Here is a 22,092-nt window from a genome sequence, read left to right as displayed (position 1 = left end):
CTTTGTGCCTGTTTTTATTTCTTATATCTTATATGAAAAAAAAAACATTTTGAGCCCATGCAGATCTTCTTTAGGTACACACAAGAACCTGTCTCCTACTTAGGTTCATGCATTTGACTCAAATTGCAATAAAATGTTAAAATGACCATTTCCATTTCACAGCTACAGTCTTCATTATGTTTTATGCACAGCAGGAAACTGAAGTCAATCTGGCACAGAAGACGGAGAATGAGAGAGCATTAGTGCCATTACATTTTCCCAAAGTGTACATTATACAAATGTTTGATGATGGATTAACCTCTTACGCAAGAAAATTCATATTGGACAACAGTTGGAAAACAAAAAGGCAGCCATCTCTCAGATGCCTAACACCCAACACAATCAGTCTCCACAGTAGTATACTTGACTAACATCCTGCCGTATACTATATGAATAACAAAGGCAAGGGCTTTTAGTAAACAGCTATAACTCAGAGGGAAACTGTTTAGAGTTGTGGTATGTAGACCTGGCCAGGGTGAACATCATCTGTTATTTACTACCCTGCAGGCCTGGTTCTAATGCAGCACTGTTTTATGCTGCACTCCAATAGGCACAAATACAACCCATGACGTCCGGACATGAAACAGGCAGCAATGGCTGCCGTTCATGGCCAAGTGTTCTCAGAGGTGAGAGGGAAATACACAGCCAGGATCTGTGAAAGTGACATGAATACAGTATATCTCACTGGTGTCTGTGTACACACAGACTTTCCACTCAGACCTCTCAGTGAACCTGGCTGCCGGCCCTCTGAAGGCTTAAGGGCTTGGCAGACTTGTTTGAGCTGTGTTGTGGTATCTCCTCTAGACAGCTGTTTGGTCAAACACACACATCATCTATTAAGGTATCAAATTTGTATTCCAAAAAAGCACGACACTATTGATTTTGAATTTTAACTAGACATCAGACAGTCTAAGTTTGTCTCCTCCTCTGTTGTAGTTAAGGCTGTAAGCTTCTGTTGTCCAGTGTGATGTAAAATCTTTTCTTCAGTTACATCTGCAGTGTCAAGGGACAGACTGTGAGGAGAACCGCAATTATATTAAAAAGCACAACTTTGTTCATAGTCTACGATATCAATTGAGAGATTTCATCCCTACACTATCTAATTACACTGCTGTTGAAGACAGAGGTGAAGGTTACTGTGATGCTGTGCTCAGTCTGCATTGAGATGCTGACTGCTGCTGCCCTCCAGTGGCCAGAAGCAGCAACACCTTGAGCACAGCACAGAAAAAAACACTCAACAACAAAACCATGAACAATGTGAGGGGAAATCAGGGATAAAAAATGTTTTCAGTGCATCTAATAGGATGAACCTTTAAATTTCCCATTCAACATCCAATAAGCATTTCTAATTTTCTAAATTTTACAGTACTGAGAACAGACTAAGAAGACATTTTTATTCATAGTCATGGTTGTTATTTACATACTTAATTTTCACCTGTAAAATGTTGGAATATATGTTGAAAAAAGAAAACGAAAATGTACAATAACTGCCAGACTTAGGAACAGGTTAGCTCTTGCTACCTTTCCTACTATAACATACTTCAATTTGACATAATACTCAAGGTCTACCTCCTACTGTGGTTCTTTTTCTGAGCTTTAAATCACACCCTTCAGTGTTCATCAGTTTGCCCAGCTGTCAAGGTCAAGAATGAACTTCCACTCTCAATGTAAATTACATTCTGAGTTTTGATTTTCACCATACAACTTCTGACTGATATGCACATCCTCCATATCTGAACCTTTAAGACTCCTGGGGCATCTTTAGCTCAACTGCACGTTTGCTTTTCCCTCTTACATCTACAATTTATTATTTGCAAGCACAAATAAACACATATCCTACACATGAGTACGCAAATATAAACACAATTACACACAGCCAGTAGCCAAACATTATAAAGATGATCAACAAACACCCGTAACTCAAGCCAGTGATTGTAGTGTGAGTGTAGAATTCCCAACAGAGGAAAAAGACAGTGGGATGGACATATTTCAGATTAAATTCCTGTGGGCTGTAAATCTTATTATATTTCAGGCACCAAATCCAATATATCAGCAATATGCAGTGTCTGACACTGGAAAACTGCATCAGTGTTTTGATTTGGTGTTTCTCAGATTATAGCTGATGGCAACAATATTATAGCACAACTCCACACTGGTAACTTAAACTTTTGCTTTGTCAGTTTATGCTACGTTAAGCAGCTCAGCAACCACAGACTGAAAAGCCATCAAAACCTAAGTCAAATGTGCAGGTTCTCCTGAAGCAGAAGCTTCCAGATTTGAAATGCACCACTACCTGGCACTACAAAATGGGTAAGAAATGAAAGGGATGTCAGGCAAGCACGTGTGATCTAATTAATTTGCATAACAGCATCCAGCTGGTCAAACGCTTCAGTGATATTGTATATACACAGATGTGGGTTTATACTAGATATAAACACATCCAATACTGAGAACTTTTACTTATTCCAAGGCAGAAAGCTTTTAATGCAATACAACTGTGAGGCTTAACATTTATGGCCTGTGAGAAGTTCTCATTATATTGTTTATTATACCACACCACATCAATTTGCAGTTAATACAGCAGATAATTACTCCTTTCTCACATGACTTTCATTAACAGAAGTGGCGATTATCACACAACATGCCACATCTGGATAATTGAAAATACTCTTACAACATTGATGAAATGAGCCTAATTTTGGTTTAGTGCTGTCAAAGCAATGTCTCCTCTCTAAATGTGTGCAAATGTAAAAATACAGTTTCATTATTTCATCATTAGTTCTCATCTTTCTGTAATTTTTTGGATCTGGGGTTACCTGAAAAAAATCAACTTTTATTTTTACATTTCAAAGGATTTTAAGGGGCATTTTTGCATTTTACTTTAAGAGCAGACAGTACTGAGGTGACAGAAAACGGGGCGCACACACAACAAAGGTTCCAAACCAGACTTGAACTGAGGCCAGGGGGGCCATTGATATTACATCTTTAACTCATAATCCATCTCTCAACTGTGTTGAATTAAGTGCATGAATATACAGCCTGCATGCTTTTAATGTAATGTGCTACAAGGTATAATATGTTGAATGTGACATTTATTTTGTGTGTATATTGACTTTAACATCACACTGTAGAAAAATGTAAGATTTACAAAAGCTTAAGTGTAAATGTCACACAGACTCACAAACAGGGTTAAATAAAAACCAAGAATCCTCCTTAATATAATTCCAATAATACAACTGATTGATGAGAATTACTCTCTACTGCTACATTGGTGATGCACTTAAAGCACTATTCGGACCTGCTTCATGTCTTTGAGTACACAGTGGTTCCCAATCAGGGTTCCTTGTACTCCACGGGGTGCTTTTACATTTGCCAGGGATGCAAGACAAATAAGAATTTTAAGGCCTAGAAAATAATCATTTACCAAAACCTTTTCATTGTAATACTCACATCCATAGTCCATGGCAATGCGATGCTTTCAGTCATGCTAGCAATAGCCGCGATGCCGGTGTTGCAAACTGCAGTTGCCGAGGAGCTTTGCTGTGCACAAGTGGGCTGTAGTACATGGCAGCGTGTTTGCACTCCTCATTATGTCCAAAGCATGGGTCTCTTCGTCCCCAACTTGCAAGATTTTCCGCACGAACAGCCTTGGCCCTCAGGTCATTGCCTCAAACTCACTCATATTTTTTAAACTGCTGCCAGTTACGGTGAAGAAGACACTTTTCCATTCTGTGGCGACAAGCTGACGACAGCCTCTTCGAAACGAAATGCAAAACCTTTCGTTTACTCTCCAGACAACTGTATCGCATTAGAGTTTGCGATATTTTTTTCCCCAGCCGAGGTGGGCGAACACCTGTCACCACCCTGTCCCTGATTGCCTTACCGCTGATATTCTTAACCTGTCCCGACCAATCATCATTCTTCACGTCTAAACGTAACCAATTCAACCAAAAAGGCAACGAGAAATAGCCAATCAGGGGCAGGTTAGGCGTGGTTCCTCGAATTTAAGTAAAGCGCTCTAACTCTACGGTCAGGAGCGTATAGCAATACACTGTTATGATACACTGATGCTGACATAACATTCAGTTCGCAGAGTAAATGTTTTCGTTACACACGCTCAAAACATTTAACATTTGACAGTTATGACGTTGTGATATTTATTTGATATATTATATAGAATAAATTAATAGGGTATATTTTAACACAATAACTGCTGTGTCCAGAGACTAAGGTGTGTTACCAATTTTGTCACATTTTCAGCTTGCCACAGCACAAAGTATAAGGAGATACTACAAACATGCAACAGACAGCACCAAAATAGTCAATCTGAAGAATACATATTATTTCATATTCTTGAGTTGCTTTTTCCTCATGGGAAAGAGGGACTGCTGTGAGAGTTGTCTAGCTTTTGCCAACCAGTACAACCTGGTTGGTTTACCAGAATGGCCTTTTAACCATCTTAACCATCTTAATCAGCTGACCAGCTGGCCTTTGCTGGTCAGTCCAGCTGGTCTGTCAGCTAGCCAGCCATAACTGACAAACCAGCAAAATCAGCCAGACTAGCTTGTCCAGCCTGGTAAACCAGCCTAACACCAGCTAAGACCAGCTAAAACAATTACCATCATAGGCTGGTCTGTGCTGTTTTTTTCAGTAGGGTGATATAAATTTGAAAAAGAAAAAGAAAGCACCAATAATTGTTCAAAAGTGCATTTATTTAATTCATTCTTTTGGCACTTCAGTTATCACTGGTCACACAGTTAACAAAAAACAAAAGTGAGCATCCCAGTACTACTGCAGCGAGAGTTAATGTCAAATTTACTGCCCAGCAGAAATTCTAAATGTTATGATTGAAAGAGCAGTTCTTAGAAATGTTTAAGCAGATGTGATTTAAAAAAAAAAACAGTACAAAACATAATAAAATAAAATAAGTAATAATATGATATTTAAGTAATGAATAAATATGATTTTTATTGACATGAGGGAAATTTAAATTTGGATAAGTAGCCTGAAATTAAACCAATAAAACACTTTAAAGCTATAAGTTTCAGAGAAGACCATCTGGGATTGTTAGAAAATACTGTGATAATCAGAGATGCTCACAAGTTGTTTCATTAGGACAAAATTACACAATTAAATGGATAAAATATTTCACATAAAGGTGACATACAGTATAAAGAGATATAAAAACATGCAAACAGACAGCACCAAAATGAGACTAACACAAAGCAGCTTTGCCAACAACTGAGATTTTCTGTAAAGACAGGAGAAGAAGAGGGTTTAATTTCAACAGCTCAAGGCATCGTCAGTATAATGAATCATTTCAAACATGCAGTAAGCTTTAAATGCTTAAAAAGTTTTTAAAAAAATACATTATAAACTTACAGAGAAAGGTTCAAGGAGTGGACACAAAATGACACCTTATTTCAAGTTAAAGGTAACCACTGAAGAATAGCACTAAATCATTCTTCCGCTTTCTGGTGTTCTCTTTGTCTGTGTCACTAAGTCCCAATATATTGCCTCTGATGCAACGTCTCGGGCACTGTTTCATGTAGACTTATTGTCTCATTTCATTTCAAAGTCACAATTTGATCTGGCTGCTCATTTTGGCAAAGGTACCGGGTAAGATTTCAATCCTTATTTAATGTCTTAGGGTTAGCCTTTTTCACAAAATAAATGCATCTGTTTGAGTAGTCTTTACACGCATGCTCAGAGTTCTGCCAGCTCCACACATGAGTGCTAGTGCTTTTTCTCGAGGTAATTTGAGGGAACCCATCCTTTCCTTGGTCTGCCATTGTCCAGAACCTTGCAGTACCACCATCCGTTGGGATTTCTTTCCAAGACCTCCAGACTTGTCCCCTCAGGAAATCCCATGGTCTCCTCATCACCATGGTAATCTGCTATGGAGACATACACCTCTCTCAAGTTGTTATGGATGATGTGGGGCTTAGGTTTCACTGTGGATACAGGGAGTGCATTCTTCTGGGAGCTGAGGCCAAGTGATTCAGAACTACCAGTACCAGATCTGTTCCTGGTGGGTAGTGCTATGTTGTTTGATACCAGGCTGTGTGGCACAGTGCCGAAGGAGGCATTGCGACGCACTGTGGGGCTCGCACGAGGGTGGTCTGTGGAGTTGAGGGACTCATTTCTCCTGAGAGAGCCAACAGGGCTGGGACCATCCCTGAGTGGGGCTGATATGAAGACAGACTGAGGCCTGACAACCTGCTGCTGTTTGGTGTTATTCTGCTTCCGTGAACCGAACAAGCCCGAGGGTTTGGAGAGGCCACCTGGAGGCTTTGAGGGGATGGGTGGGGTGACCTTTTTTAGGTTTTGGTTGATGTTGTTCAAGGCCTGCACCCTTTGTTCATTCTTCTCCAGGCTGTTGGACTTGCTGAGGCTTCCAGGTTTAGTTGGGGTGCCATCAGATTCAGACCCTGCCATGTCATCTTGTTGCCTTACTGGCTCCAGGTAGTAAGTTGGAGCCCAACCCTCTGCATCTCCCCAGCGGATATACCACCAGCCACTCTCCTGCTTCTCTAGAACTTCCACCTCCACTCCAGCAGGGAAACTGACCTCAGATTCTTGGACTTTCTCATAAGGATCTGTGGTGCGATACAGGGTGCACCCTTCCAGGTCAGAGTCTCCCCGGCTGCCTTTAGAATAGATGGAGGAGAGATCGGATGTGCTCTGAGAAGAGAAGGAGTCCTCGGAGGAGATGACTGAAGCTGTCTCAGAGTCCTCACCTTTAGTTTTGGTGCCATTCTTCAACTGCCCTGTTGGCCGCAGCTGTCTTCTCAAGGTGCTTATGTCCATCTTTTCAGCACTGGAGGCCTTGGCAAGTTGTGGTTTAGGCCTCACCACTGGCTTTAGTTTACAGGAGGACTTGGTGGGAGAGGATGCCTTGTTTTCCTCTTGGTCTTTCTTTGGTCTGGGCAGATCTGGGGTGGACTCCGTGGAGGCAGATTTAGGACTGGATGCCTCCTCAGCTTTAGTTGAAAATGGGCTCCCATTCAAGTCGATCTTGAGCTTGTTTCCTGCAGGTCTCCATAAACCTGAACTTGGGTTTGCAGTCTTGCCAGTTTCTGACAAGACACTTGTCTTGGAGGAATTTGAGTCCCTACTGCACTGCCTCTCCGGGGTCTCTCTGAAGGGCCGAAAGCCGTCATTCTCATAGATACACTCTTCCTCTCCCTCCGCCTCCCCTTCTGCCTCATGGCCATCTTCAAATGACTCACCCATCTTGAAGGAGGCACTATGGAGTGACGAAGCTGGAGAGGGCTTGGAGGACAGATGGGATCCTTTCTCAGAGGAAGTGTCCTCATTCTTTCCATCTACCAAGGAACCTTCTCCTCTCAGAAACTCAAACTCAGACTCCAGGTCGAGATCACCAATGGCAGGAACATCATATTCTGGCTCTTCATACACCGGCCTCCCAGGAGACACAGGGGACTCTGGAGCTTCAGACCCAGGGCTGCTGGGAGGTGCAGTCTCCACTGAGTCTTGTTTTTTGACAGGCGGAGCTGGGGGTGGAACTTTAGGTCGGCAAAGAGTGCTTGTTCTGCGATTCAGATTGGGCTTTTTACGTTTATCAATGTAGGAACAGGGAGCCCAGCCCTCCCTCTCTCCTATCTGGACATACCACCAACCACCAGAGTTCTTCTCAATGACCTAAAATACAAGTTCAAGAAAAAGTTGAGTCTTTGTATGAAGATATCATTTCAAGTTGATTTAACTTTTCTCTTGGAGAAGAGTTGTTATTGAGCAATGATGAATAAATTACAGAAAGACATATATGGGTAGTACCTGTAGGAAAAAAGAGCTCTTACCTCTGCTTTCTGTCCTCCATTGAAACTGATACCATCAGATATACAGGACTGAAAATCTGCAATGGTGTAATACTCTGCTTCGACTGTAGGGGGCTCTGGAGGGGAGGGCAACTGAAATCCCTGGGTAAAAACGAAATTGTCAGTGTTAGTTTCAGAGTAAAGTACATTTTCTCAAGTACTGTACTTAAGTCCAATTTTGAGGGACTTGTGCTTAAATATTTCCATTTTATGCTACTTTATATTTGTACTCCATCACATTTATCTGACAGTTGTAGTTACTAGTTACTTTTCAGATTTAAATTTTACATTAAAATCATACGATAAGCTTGTGAAATCCAGTGTATTGTCAAACATTACATCAGTCTCCAGCATTTTTGACTTGTGACCCCTTGTGTCTGATTCAGGCCCCTTGTCATGTTTCAGATGTCTTTGAGTTGTTAGCAGTTCCACCAAAAAGAAATTTCCCCTTTAGACTCCTCAGATGGTTTCATTTAAATAATTGTTTGAGGCTCCATGAGGTGAAGTTATTTATTATCACACAAAAAGCAAAGATTAGAGAACAGTCCAAAAAAATGAATAAAACATCTTCTAGCACAACTTTGTTTTTCTTTCTTTTCTTTTCTACCCCACCAATCATCTCACAGCCCCTCACATTTATCTTGTTAGTCTTAGGAGGAGGATAATATAGTGTAGTTATAGATTTGTCAGTTTATTCTTAAAGAACAAAAGTAAGGTCTGCACACTGGCATTTAAAATTGCTCAAAAAAGGTAGCACATAGTTAGAATTTTTTCAAGCTCAATGATCTTTATCAACCAACTTAAAAAAAAGAGTGTTAGACAAGAAGGATGCATGGATTGATAAATATCAAACACTCTTACCAGGGTTGCATCTCTTCGAGGAGGAGGTTTTTGCCTAAGAACTGGGGAACCTGCGAAACAATCAGACACGAATCAAACATGTCTGGTTACATTTAAGAACAGACATCTACAGGCTTCAAGAAATTTAGAAATTAAAAATTTGTTTATAGATTGACAGAAATTCAAGTTAAGACAGAAGCTGAAACATTGATATAACTGACCAATTTCCACCCGATGAGGGGCAATGCGGGCTATCGCTGGTGAAGCAGGCTCTGCTTTGCTTTTTCCATCCTGTGGGGAATCAGCACAGGGGATTGGCAAGCTGATCTCCTTCTTGGCCACCTGGGGGCTCTCTGGGACACCTTCAGTCTGCACATCCTTCTCACTCAAGGCTTTCTTGTTAAGCAGATTACTGATCTCCATGATGTTTCCAATTATCTCCACTGGGCCTGTAACAGTCTTCTTGCGGGGAGAGAAGTCATCCTTCACCTTCTTTAGGTAAGAGGCTGGAGCCCAGCCCTCTTTATCCTGATACCTGTGAAGTAAGTTGAAAAAGAAAACTGATCAAAAATACAATTTCTTGTAATGAAAGGAATAAAAAAATGTCTAAAGGAAGTAAGCAGAGGCTTACCTGATAAACCACCAGCCTTCCAGGTTCTTCTGAATCACCTCCACAATGACTCCTTTCTCGAAAGCAATTTCATCCTTGCCCTGGCTGGAATACGGCTGGACTGTTACGTACTTCTCTTCTGCCAAAGCCAGAGCAGAGAATGACAACAAAGCTAAGTATTAGAGGGGTGTAAAATCTCTGAAAACAATATAATCATTGGAAAGAACATGAGAAAGAAGAGTACATTCTATAAATCTTTTTTACAGATGTGATATATTTATATAACCATACTGCAGTAATAAGAGATAAGGGTTAACAGAGCAGAGGTGTATCTTTTCCTTAATACAGACTGGAGCTGTTATGTTTTCTGGCAGTTCGTTCTGTTGCCAGATGTGTGAGTAAATGTGCTGTGCGTGTGTGTGTGTGTGTTAAAATGTTCTTTGGCACATGAGATATGTCTATAATGTTTTTATGAAACTGAGAGAACTTTATAAGGCAGCGAATAACAACAGAACGTAATCAATTCCTGTATTTAGAAACAAGTATTTTGCCATGGTTAGCAGTATGTATTTCTCTGAAGCTACAAAGATAGCATGACGTATTGTATATTAGATATTTTTTTTCAGCAATTTATTACATAACAATAACATCACTTGTTTGAGGTAGTGTCATTATCATGGGCAATGCATTGTGACAAAAAAGGAGTACTTGAGAACCCTGGTGGCCAAAGGGTTTCCAGTCTGTCTCAAAATAATACTCACAAGCCCATATGTACATTGAAAGAATTGTTGGTCACTAATTGTTCCTCCTGTGCATACTTTCCCACAAAGACATCCAAATTCAAGTAATTTCAGTGTAAGTGATGGAGGACAAAATACATAGTTCCATTTCTTTGCAGAAATGTATTCCAAACTTCAGCCAAAGCTTATACACAGCAATTTCCCTCAGGATAAATAAAGCTTCTTGAATCTTGAATCTACAAGGTTTCAGCAGCCTGAGTTCAACAAATCAGACATCAAACAAGCATCCTCTAAGATTACAGTATTTGTAGTACCTCTTTTTGTTATCATCCCTCAACCACAGATCAACAAGGAACAAGGAAACACTGTCTGTGGAAACGCCAAGACGAAATTTAGAGCGAGAGAGACATCCACTTGATTTGTCTGGCTTTAACTTCAGTGCATTTTGATTGAAACTAAGACTGTTGATTTTGTCCCCCCAAAACTTATTTTAAGAAGGGATCTATTTGCAGCCAGCATGGACAGGAGGAACAATCACAGCAACCAATAATGCTTTTAATGTGCATATCGGAATGCATGTGTTGTTCTGACAGACTTGAAAAAAATGTTACTATTTACAGTTTGGGACAAACCTGAGGACTGGCTGGGAGACTGGACAAACCACACATAAATTGTTTCCATCAACTTGCACAGATTTTTCAGTGTCAGTGAGAAGCATAAACCTTATTAGTGGGTAAATACATTACTGTCAGGATGCTAACTGTCGCATGTTTGTGTACCAAAATAAACATAGACTGCAACCAGCAGATTGCAATGTTGCAGTGCAAAAAAGGAGAAAAAAAGCTCAGAGTTTAAGTGAGATCCTGGATGGAGAGGCGTGGGCGACATGGTCCGTACAGCCTACAAATGCAACAGGAGGCAAGTGAACTGTTTTTAGCTGCTGACTGTCAACACCAACTGATCCCAGACTACAACAAACCTGGGCCACCATGGTCCATCCTGTAATCGCATCCAGATTATATTCATAATCAACTCAGCAATCTTAATGTGTGTCCCCTCCTTAAGGCACTGACCAAGAACCACAACATTCCCGGTTTGTGTTGTTCCTCGTCTCCCTCTCCTCTCATTTCCTGTCATCTCTCTAGACTCAACTGTCCAATAAAGGTATAAAATGCCCATAAAAAACTAAGGAGTACCAGTGTGTATCCCGCAAAATGTGATCATGTCATATGTACCATAATGTCAACCACTCTACCATCCCTTCACAAAGGGTAGTGACCAAGGCAAACTGCTGTACATGGGGCGATCTGGTGTCCTAACATTGTCCTTGGCCTTGTGACAGCAAACATCTCCTAACTCAGCACATAATCGAGAGCAGAGGCTCCATGCTGATTTATGCATTCCCATGAGGCCAAGGGGCAGAGAAGACCTCATTTCCTGTCATTATAGCAATTCCTGTCTAAACACAGACAGCACAGGAAAAAGAGGTGTGTTCAAAAGGGAGAGGAGCACATAAAATATAAAAAAGCCTAACAGTACTGTCTGCTGTCCTCCCAGTTAGTACACAGGAATCAACATTTTGGTGACACATTATTTAATTTTCCTTCTCTCCACCCATTTCCAAGCTGAATGGGTGTGGGATAGTAATTCCCTTTCCTTGCAAAAACTACAGTAGGCTCCATGGGCAAAGGATATTTCTGTACACTTTATTTTCCTTTTGCCTGGTTCTTCCGGCCTCTTTGTGTTGGGGCTGGTATAACGTTTTCCTCTCACCAACCTCTTTCAAACAATATCCAGCCGTGCAATGAAGGGAAACTCTGAATCAGATGTTATGTTAACCACAACATGCATCGCCTGCATCAGTGTTATAAATTATTCTTGTGGAGTCAGCAAAATATCTGCCTTTTTTTTTCTTTCTTTCTTTCTTTTTTTTTAACACAAAGCAGGATTTTAGTCCTAGGGTGGAAACAACTCTCTCTCCACTCCAGAGAGCAGCATCCACTGCCAAGCGCAAAGTTTGGGCTGAACTCAATAGCCTATCCTCACTCCTTTGTCAGCAATCCAAATGCATCTCCTGTGAAAAAAAAAACAACTTTGGCCTTGGTAAGGAGAACATGTGCAAGTTTGTGATAGAGAATGTGATTTTCTTGCTAACCAAGTGAGAGATTAATGAGACTCTTTGTTTATCTGTCAATATTGGTTGCTATCTGCACCAAAGCAGGATAAATGTCTGTTTCTACCACACTTCGGGTAGAGCACACACTCATTAGAAAACTACATACACGCTTCATTTGCTCATAAAAAAGCAAAATATGGCTCTAAAATGCAGCACAAGGCATTCCAAAGTCTATTACGCAACTACTTTCAGATGAGTGGGTAGTGTGATTCTGAGAAGATTGGTTTTGGCGCACAGTGTTTAATTATAATGAAAACGCTTACATAGAGCAATTTTGTAACATAATTTGAGCTTAGCATCAATAATTGGTGTATATAAAGTTGCTGATTTCACCTTTGCTTTCCAAGCTCATTTCATATTAACGTCAGTTAGTGGTTAGTTTGGTGGAATGTGGCTCATGATGAATGCATTTACTGAAGGACAACATGGGATGCAAGACTGAACAAATATGTGCATGTGGAGAGGGACGAGTCAGGCCATGTGATAACAGACAATAAATAAGAAAGGGTGAGGAGAGCAATAACAAAGGGGGGGGGGAGGTGGTGCAGGCATCTGTCTCAGTTCACCTCGGCTCTGCTGCCTGCTGATGACACCCCCCAACGTCCATCTCCGGTCCAGCCTCTTCAGATGAGCCTTATGCCGCTTAGTAACTGACAGACACACATGGCGACCAGACGATGACAAACAAACAAATATGGGAGACATGAAGAGCAAGCACAAATGTTACACATACGCACAGCACACAAATGACATGGGTCCGACCAAAAGAGCCCCATTATTAGCTACATGGCGGACGTAAAAACAAGACCACAAAGCAAAACATGGTGGACAGTTAGAGTGGATGGATGGAGGTTACAGAGGAAGTGTTAAACCAAGACATCTTCTCTGTGGCTTGTAATTAGGATGTTGTTAGCATGGTTTTCCCATCCTGTCGAGTTAGAGCATCTGGGACACACATTGCTGCTGCAGGGATGCCATCCAATTAACAGAGCAGCTGAGGGTGCCGCCTGTTGGAGTTGTGCACCTCAGAGGGTCTATAACTGACTGTTGCCATTGGCTGTAACATGAAATTTAGCTTCAGATACAAGAGGTGTATCTTATCTAACTCTCTACCAGGAAACTATTCTTTCAAGTACTATATTTATTTTTATATAAAATATGACCAAAATAAGGAAGAGGAGGATCTGTGGCTGGCTTCCATAAGTGGGTAGAGTCACATTCATGTCAGCTGTCTGAGCTTTCAACATGTCTATTTTTTTGGCTTTTTAAATAAAACTATCATGATTCCTAAATCCAGTTTTCCCAAATGTGCTTTTTTTCTGTGACAATGTGGTGGCACAGACTGCTGAAGACCACCAGACTGACAAAGAGATGCTTTATGAGTTTCATGCCATTCCTATGACTGACTAGACACATAAACACTAATTACACTGACAGATTGTCCTTCCCAAAACCCCCTGGCAGCATATCCCAAATATCTCTGACTGAGTAGATAGGAGCGTTGGGTGTAGACGTCTGCATTTGTGTATGTGTGTGCATTTGTGTCTGCGTGTGGTCGTACGTTTGTGAAATGCCTCTGAGAATGTTGAAATCTTCTGTCGATAAATATGTATCCTGTAAGTCCAAACTGGGTGGAAAGGGCATTTTAACATATCACACATATTGTGAAACACTCTGCATTCTTTCTCTCCCTCCATCTTTGAGTCATAAGATATACAACACCAAGGGGATCTTGGGTCCCATTGTTATAGAGCACACCAATTGTACAGCAAAAGATGTTTTGGCCAGAGTGCTGGAAAATCGTGATGTTTGTTTGGAAGTGTAATATGCAACTTAATTATTTCCGTGCCTCCAGTTTCTTGGGTTTTCTCTAACATAATGGTGCATAAATCTTAACAAACAGGCTGCGGTGGCTACACTACCTGTCAAAACTATCAAAATCTGAGTATGTGACACTAATTGAGCTCTATTGCCCTGAGATTAAAATGTTTTCTCCACTACTATTGAAGAATTAGACAACCTGAGCTGCTCTTAGATGACTTGATAGTTGTATCTGACAGGGCTATCAAGATGATTGCATGATTGGATGCAGTCTTTGGCTTCACATGTCAGTTGTATAACCTGGCAAACCAAAGTCTACATAGGTGTGTTTCCCATCAGGGTTTTGGATCCCTCTCTGACTCGTGTAAACTGGTGAAACTTAATGTCAACACTCGTCTACTGTACTGTAACTTTTCAGCAGTCTGCAATGATAAGCAGACATTGCGTGAAATAGCATAACTCATGTCAGAGCCTGCTGTAATTAATGATAACTGTAGTATTAAGAGCACAACTCTTAAAATATTTTCATGTTTTATTCCTTGCCGCTGATGGAAACACATGCCTCTTTCATGAGCTCACCCCATGGAGGTCATATCACTTAATATTGCTCTGGATCTCTACTGTACAGTGCATTACTGTACGGCACATCACTTCAGTGGTTGTGGTCTGGTCCCTCCTGGCATTCCTCCTTGCTGTTTAACCAGTCCTGAATCTCCACTCTGTTCAAGCATGCTTATGATGGCAAGCAGACAGAGAGAGGCGTTCACACCAGCCTGGCATCAGACGTTAGTGTAGGCCGGCAGCGGTGAGAAAGGGGGAGAGTTTGCTCCGTTTTGTCACAGATCAAAGACAGAGGATTGAGGGCAGAGGTGGTATCTGTGTGTGGGTATTTGACAGAGTGTGTGAGGTTGTATTTGTGCGCATTTGTGTGTGGGTGGGCAGAGGCAGAGGCAGAAGAGACTTAGCAGCAGCGACTTACCTTCCCCAGCTTTTGAGGCGCCCAGCTCCAAGTCATCCCGTGTGCCGCTGTGGGAGTTGAGATATGTAGCAGGGACCCAACCCTGCTCCTCTGCAGTGCTGACAAACCACCAACCTGTGGAAACACAAAGAGGCTGAAAATCACCAGGACTATGTAGGTACACCAAAGAATCAAATGAAGCGTGCATGATGTTTAACAAATACATCATAAAGCACATTACATAACAAGAGACAGTGGCTATGGCTCAAACTTTGAGTGTAAATGATTAAAACATCATCTGAAGTCTAAATGATTTGCTGAAATGCTGCTGATGAAGATGGATCTATGATAAGTTCCCTGCCCCAAAAACTGCAACAAATAATAAACAAAATTGTGAAATGTGAAATGAAGACAGAAGACATCTTGTAATCCTTTTATACCCTGTTAAATCACTTGTATCTTTGTTCTAATCATTGAGCCCTGATTTGATAAAATATCTTAAATCACAGGGATTAGCTAAAAATGAACATGAACATGAGGAACTTGATTGCATTGCCAACAGAATCTATAACCACAGTCAGGGCCAAGAACATCAGAGGGAACACCGCCTGGCTGTAGCTCCATTCATGACAAGGTCTTGTTCAACCTGCGTTTCATCAGGATCAGTCATGATTTCAGCGGTCAAGACGTTGCTAAAGTACCGTTACGAGCCAAAATATCCATTTCCAGGGTTGCAGCTGATTCAGTCGGGTTCCTCTGGGTTAGCAGCATTTCTTTGACAACTGCTTTATGACAAATGCCTCAGCTGGAGAGGAGCACATGCAAAGCAATGTTTCACTTTAAAATCTGATCCTAATAAAGCCAGTGGAATATAGGGATCCCTTGTGCCAGATAAGGTGAGCTGCATAAGGCCTTGTGGTAAATGTAAAGAACATATGTGCAATAATCATAACATTTTAAACTTAAACAAAAAGTCAGCCTGCATTTGTGAGGCCATGCCAGCTCTTTGCAGGAGACCCAAGTGACAAAGCTGGCACAAAAACTGTCCTATATGAGGTGTGCCACACGTACGCTGTTTGTTGTGGTAACGGGAATACAATATGGCTGACAGCTGTCTGGATAGCCTATAAAGAGGAAAGGAGTGTCCCATCACACTTTCACAGCTGGTCCGAACCTCCAGTGTACATTTTCCTACAGAAATGGTGTGTTGTGAGGTATTATATTTGCACACAATTAATAATTAAGAAGCAGATTATAAGATTAGATTTAATTAGATTAAATTAATGATATGATAAATGATGAGGCAAAATTATAGGATGCTAATATGGAAATGACAGCAAAAAGATTGTAGATGGCTGGATTTAGTGAAATATGTAGTAATTATGTTATTAATTTTGCAGTCATCCATCCCAATTAGTCCAGTATCAATTAAAGGCCTCTATAGATTAAAAGGGGTGTTGGAGGTAGACGGGAAAGTACACAAGAAGGCCCTTTTCATCAGTGTTAAAGGCTTTTTCTCATTCCATTATGTTGGATCTGCTTCATTCAGAGAGAATTTGAAATATTACAATACACAAAATTTCACCCCTGCTGGATAATGGCATTTTATCTCTCAACAAAACAAACCAGAGTGGAGACCCCAACCTCCATCAACACTCATGATTTTGCTGTAATTTATTTATTTAAGTAAGGATGCCCCTAGGATTTGGTATCAGATCCCTTTCTCAGGCAGTTTCATGCATAATTATGGTAATAAAAACATAATAATTTTGTAATGTTGGCAATCGCAAATTGTGATGATTAACATGACTGAATCAAATTGTTCTCTGGTTGTACGCCTATCTGTCCACCAAATTTAACTGGAATCTAGAGGTACAAGAGATATCCTGCTGACAGACTAAATGCATGACTTTCCCAGTGGAGGCAATAACAGAGAAAACATTTCCAGGGCTTTTTTGTAACTTTAAAGTGCAATCCCCGTGATTCATGTGAAGGATGATTTATTTAATTCATCAGCTGTACAGTGAAGCTATTTAGCATAGAGTTAGGGCGGGTCCAGATAGGAGGATGCTGTTAGTGTCTGGCTCTGAGCACCACGCTGGCTCAAGCTCAGGGATGAAACAAGCCATGTAATGTGCTCAGTCTTTGCACCAAAGCTGTGGCTTGAACAAAAGCCCATGTTGATAAATCAGAGAGAACACCATGCTACAAAAAACAAAATGGTGTCTACAACATTCAGAACCAAAGGATTCAAAATATAGACTTTTGCCTTAGTATTATTTACTTTAATTTGACATTAATTACACTGACATTGTACTTATAAACGAGTTAATTATACCAATGTTATGCAGTACTTCATTAGGCTGTGTCACTGAAAATGTTTAAATCTGATGTGTCGTGTTTATGGGGCAACATCAACTACATTAATGGTAAATGAAAATAAATTGACCATTATAGAGAGAGGTCAGCTTGGCAAGAGTAGAAAGATCTGTGTTAACTCAACAAATAAAAAATCCTTACATTTGCAAATTACCGTTTTCACACCTGCCAGCTGGTGGGAAATGTCATTTTCACCTCAGCAAACTGACACGCATAGAAATGTAAGCAAATATAAGAATAAGCTGTAGGAATGTAGTTTAACTGAGAGCACTTAGCTGTAAGTCTAAATGCACACACACAGCAAAAGACACACTGTCACTTGAAAAGACTTGAGTAAATATATGCTGTTATTGATGGTTTGGGCTGCCTTGCCTGTATTTTTCAACCATCCCCCCATATGGCAGGTGCTTAGGCTGAGTTCAGTGAACCTCAGAGAAGAAGCAATAAAAGCACTTTTAAAAGCGCACACACACATTACGGAAAGTGCGGATTTCCCGGTCGCGGCAGGTTTCTATCAGACAGGTTTGCAATTACGTGAAATGTAGAAAAAAAACAATACTTCTAAACGAGAACCCTGCTTTTTGTCTTTCATCGCGTACATTTATTCACAGAGTAATTTAATCTTTCACAAGCAGCTCAACAGTCTATGTATATGGGCAACGCAAGATGACAAAAATCCAGATTTCGGAAACTATGTGTATATGTCACATTTAGGGCTTGAGGTTTCAAATGAAACCCACCTGTTATTTTCCTGCTTTATGTTGTGGAATATCTCTCCATGAGGGCTGGGAAGGGAAAGTGATTCTTAACTTTTGGATAATGTCAACTTCAAATTTGACAGGGTTATCGCTTGTACATTCGTTACAGTGATACAGACCTTCAACTGAGGTCATTACAAAAGAAACTGCTGTTTTGTGGGTCTCCTGCTGCCAAGACAGCAAGTTTGCAGAATTACATAACGCCTAACATTTCGATGAAGTCATAGTGGTAAGTCTGCATGGTTTTCTGAGATGAGTTAATCCTCATTTTACCTCTGTGTGACCTAACTTCACCCTTGCACCATTGGGTATTAAAATCTCTCTATCACACATAAAGGATTGTATGGAACTTCACAAACAATGAAATCCAACAGTGAAAAACTTCCAGTAAAGCTCCTGTGAAGTGAGTGAATGAAGATGTGGATTCAGCTGCTGAAAGGTGAAATGGCAGATAATGGAAATAAGATTAGAGGAGGAACGTGTTCTCTAGTCCTCGTTTCCGGATGGTAGGGATTATCTGTACAGATGCAGGAGGAACAAAGTTGAGGGAAGCATACCTTACATCTGGAAATACGTGTGTGTTTTACGATTACACGTGTATCTGTGCATTTGTCTGATTTTGATCTACCAACTGTCTTGGTTCCCACAACAGAGAGCATACAGTACAAAGCTGCACCTGTATCTTTATCAGTGCTTTTGTATCATCTCTCGTTGTTTTTGATCAGTCTGTGTCACAACCTGCTTTTCTCTACATCTCCCTGCCTTGTTATCCACGTAAGGAAAAGTTAAAAATCTTGGAAAGCTGCTACTGAGTTTCAACCACAAAGGAAAAAAAAGAACACAGCCAAATGCTGACTGGCAATACACTTTGCTAAACATTATTCAATATTACGATTATAGCTACTTAGTCAACATCCTGAGTAAATCAAAAAGCTTTTAAAGTGTTTGAGCAGAGTTTGGGGTCAGTGGTTCCATAAGACAATAGCTAAACCCACAACCTTCTGGTGGAGATCTCATATAACGCCGTCACACCGTAGGATCACGACCACAGACGTCAACCTCAAATGTCACAGCCTTGGAAAGGAAGAAAGAAAACATTTTGTCTTGACAACAGCGTTGTAATGCACTACAAGGACATCATGAAAACCTAGATGTTTTAAGCAGCGCAGACGGCAAGTTGTGACTAAGTTTACTGCTCAGTAGTCTGCTGTGAGCCGCAAAAGTCTGGCCAAATCAAGTCAAATGCCTGTTTGATTCCAATTATTTGCATAATTTAAAAAAAGAAAAGGGCTAATTTAGGCAGCATGAAACATACAGATCAGACTTAAAAAGCAAAAGTTTGAAATTCTGGGAAATACACATATTAGCTTTCTGCCAGAAAGTTAGCGATGTAACTCTCATTATCTGTCCAATACATATAAGGCTACAGCCACCGGCCAGTTAATTTAGCCTAGAACAAATACTGGAAACAGCCGGAAACAACCAGCTTGCTCTGTCAAATAATAATAAAATCTGCCAAAAATGTCTTAGTATTCTTTTAACTAAATATGAGCAATACATTTCAGCCAACTGTTTGTATAATGAAAATAACTCTGGGTTGGTTATGTGAGTTTTGCAGCAATGAGAAAAGGCAAAAGCTTCAGGGATAGATATTTCTGCAAGGAGAAGATAAGACATGCAAACAGATGGTCACTCGAGACTTTCATATAACTGCCCTCATAGTCTTACTTAACCTACAACTACAGATGCAATGGACAAACATATAATGAGAGCAAGCAGCATTTCTAAGCTCTATTTGTCTCTCATACAGTATCTGCCATCTGGAAACTCTATCAGCTTTAAAACCCGTGGTTCATTTTTACACTAATCAACAACAGATTCTCAGCTGCAACACAAAACTAGATTTATGCCATTTTGGGTTTCTCATGAGGTGATTGTATAACCTATAAAACAAAACTGCAATCTGCATATACAATCAATCAAGTCTGATATCTAAGTAATGGCACATATAACACAGAGTGACACTGCAATGCTGCTTAATGTCCGACTCATTCCTATAAATTTATCATTCAGACATAAACCTGAAATTTGAAAATAACATTGTTTTGTGCTTTGGAGTAACTCACAGAAGATTTCTACATATCAAGCATAAATATGAGAACCACAGATTCAGCAACACGAGGAGGCTTTTTTTTTCCACGACCTGAAATGATGAGGAATGCAGTGGCTCAGCAGTCCTGCAGATATCTGACACCACTGTTGAGTAGAGCAGGAGAAAACCCCATTCATTTCCAGCTTCTGTATTTATTAACAGTAGATCCAGAATCAAAGCACAAGGGGGAAGGTATCCAGCCCTAATACACACACTTCCAGTTTTCATAAAACACTGGGTTCCAATTACCTGGGTGGCTCTGCTACGAGCGGGAGGGGGGGCGAAAACAGCACAAAACGACTTTCAAGAGCTAATGTTGACCTAAAGGAACAACCTTCACTCCCTCCCAGCCGCTGAAAGGATCCCCTCATGGTCTGAACGAAGCTATAGCCCACAGCTTGTTTGCTCTCTAGGCTCCACTGATTTGGAGACACAGCAGTCCTTGAGTGTCTGAAAGCCCACCCCTTAACATGCTGGTTTTACTCAATGGTCATTTCTTGAGGGAGAGAGAGGCACCTTTTTGGCTCCACAGACTGATTTCTGTACACTATTATTACTACTATTTGTGCTCTTAAGTACTGCTATTGCTCCTGTTCTCCATCTCCTCTGCCTGTATCAGTCTGTGACAAGATGAAAAAAAAATAAAGCAGTAGAAGCCTGTGGTATGTTGAAATGCCAGTTACAAAGCTCCCATCTGAGTTTCCATATCTAAAAATACAGGATAAGGTTAATTTGTTGAGATGGTCATTAGTACTTCCCATGGTAAGCTGAAAGAATGTGGTGGACGGGGATTACTATGAGTGGATAATGTGTCCTCCATCTGCTCTGAGACATTTTAACACTTGGCAAGTTTTCTGTATCATGTCTTTGGTGGTTCATTGACAAGAATTATAGGGTTTTTCCTCTTTTACACAAGGAAACATGTTCTTGCTGAAACTGCACATACCAAATCTAGAAACTGAAGGTTTAAGCACCAGTTGGAAGCGCACTGTTGGCCTTGCTTTTAATCCTCCTGCATATCACAGATAAAAAAAATTAGGCAGTAATGACATGATACTATCACATTTGAAGGTACTGCTGGTTCTAAAATCTGAAAAGAAACTGCAGTTTTCTCATTAACCAACTAAGTATTATGGCAACACATCTTTGGTGCAGATAAGTCAGCTGACATTATAATAAATTGGAATTTGTGTAGGGTGGATATGAGGAGCGAGTTCCTAGTAAAACAATAAACACTGTAGACTTAGGGCTTCAAGGAGGTACATACATAGTTTATTGCCATTTCTAAGTTAAAGCCCCCCATCTGTTTGTCTGTGCATTATAGCTCAACAAGACTTAAAGCTAGCATGCTAGTAGCTCTGCAAGACTACATTTAGGCACTGTGGTGCTTTGAACTAAGGGGTCACCAAACTGATTTATCCTGAAGGAAGCATCAATGCCTGTACCAAATCTGATGGTAATCCAACACACAGTTTTTGAGAAATTTCAGTCTAGTGGTTGAACCAACCAACAGACTGATACTGCCATCCATTGCTGCTAGCATTCGTAAAAACAAGTAAATTAAGTAAAAATAATCTCATTGTCCAAAAAGAATATACTGCCTGAACTCTAGCAGTTGTCTGGGTCTGGGTTTTTACCATTACACAAATACTATATTATTGGCAACTTTAAATTCTACGGGAATAATCCTTCAGAGAGTAACAGTAAGTGCTGAGCTCTTTGGGTAAACTCCTGGATAACTCAAAGAATCTGCCTTTCTGAACACTGAGCTCCTGCTG

General features: G+C 40.5%; 1 protein-coding gene across 4 annotated transcripts in view; it reads right to left on the bottom strand.

Moving 5' to 3' along the window:
• Positions 1 to 4,730: 4,730 nt before the first annotated feature.
• The window catches only part of LOC108897283 (SH3 and PX domain-containing protein 2A), a 54,164-nt gene continuing 36,802 nt past the window's right edge, over positions 4,731 to 22,092 (bottom strand). For 2 of the 4 annotated variants that reach the window (XM_051076419.1, XM_018696831.2), the window contains 7 exons: positions 15,047 to 15,160; positions 12,813 to 12,896; positions 9,352 to 9,469; positions 8,942 to 9,255; positions 8,742 to 8,791; positions 7,863 to 7,982; positions 4,731 to 7,704 (listed from right to left, as the gene is read on the bottom strand). In XM_051076419.1, the coding sequence (XP_050932376.1) occupies positions 5,776 to 7,704; positions 7,863 to 7,982; positions 8,742 to 8,791; positions 8,942 to 9,255; positions 9,352 to 9,469; positions 12,813 to 12,896; positions 15,047 to 15,160 (2,729 nt within the window). In that variant the 3' untranslated portion in view covers positions 4,731 to 5,775. The remainder of the gene's footprint in view (positions 7,705 to 7,862; positions 7,983 to 8,741; positions 8,792 to 8,941; positions 9,256 to 9,351; positions 9,470 to 12,812; positions 12,897 to 15,046; positions 15,161 to 22,092) is intronic. The other 2 variants (XR_001963263.2, XM_051076420.1) reach the window with 2 other exon arrangements.

The sequence above is a fragment of the Lates calcarifer genome, linkage group LG16_LG22 (assembly GCF_001640805.2).
Source record: "Lates calcarifer isolate ASB-BC8 linkage group LG16_LG22, TLL_Latcal_v3, whole genome shotgun sequence".
Taxonomy (NCBI): domain Eukaryota; kingdom Metazoa; phylum Chordata; class Actinopteri; family Centropomidae; genus Lates; species Lates calcarifer.
Note: the sequence above shows the minus strand (reverse complement) of the source record. Positions and strands in the feature narration are given on the sequence as shown.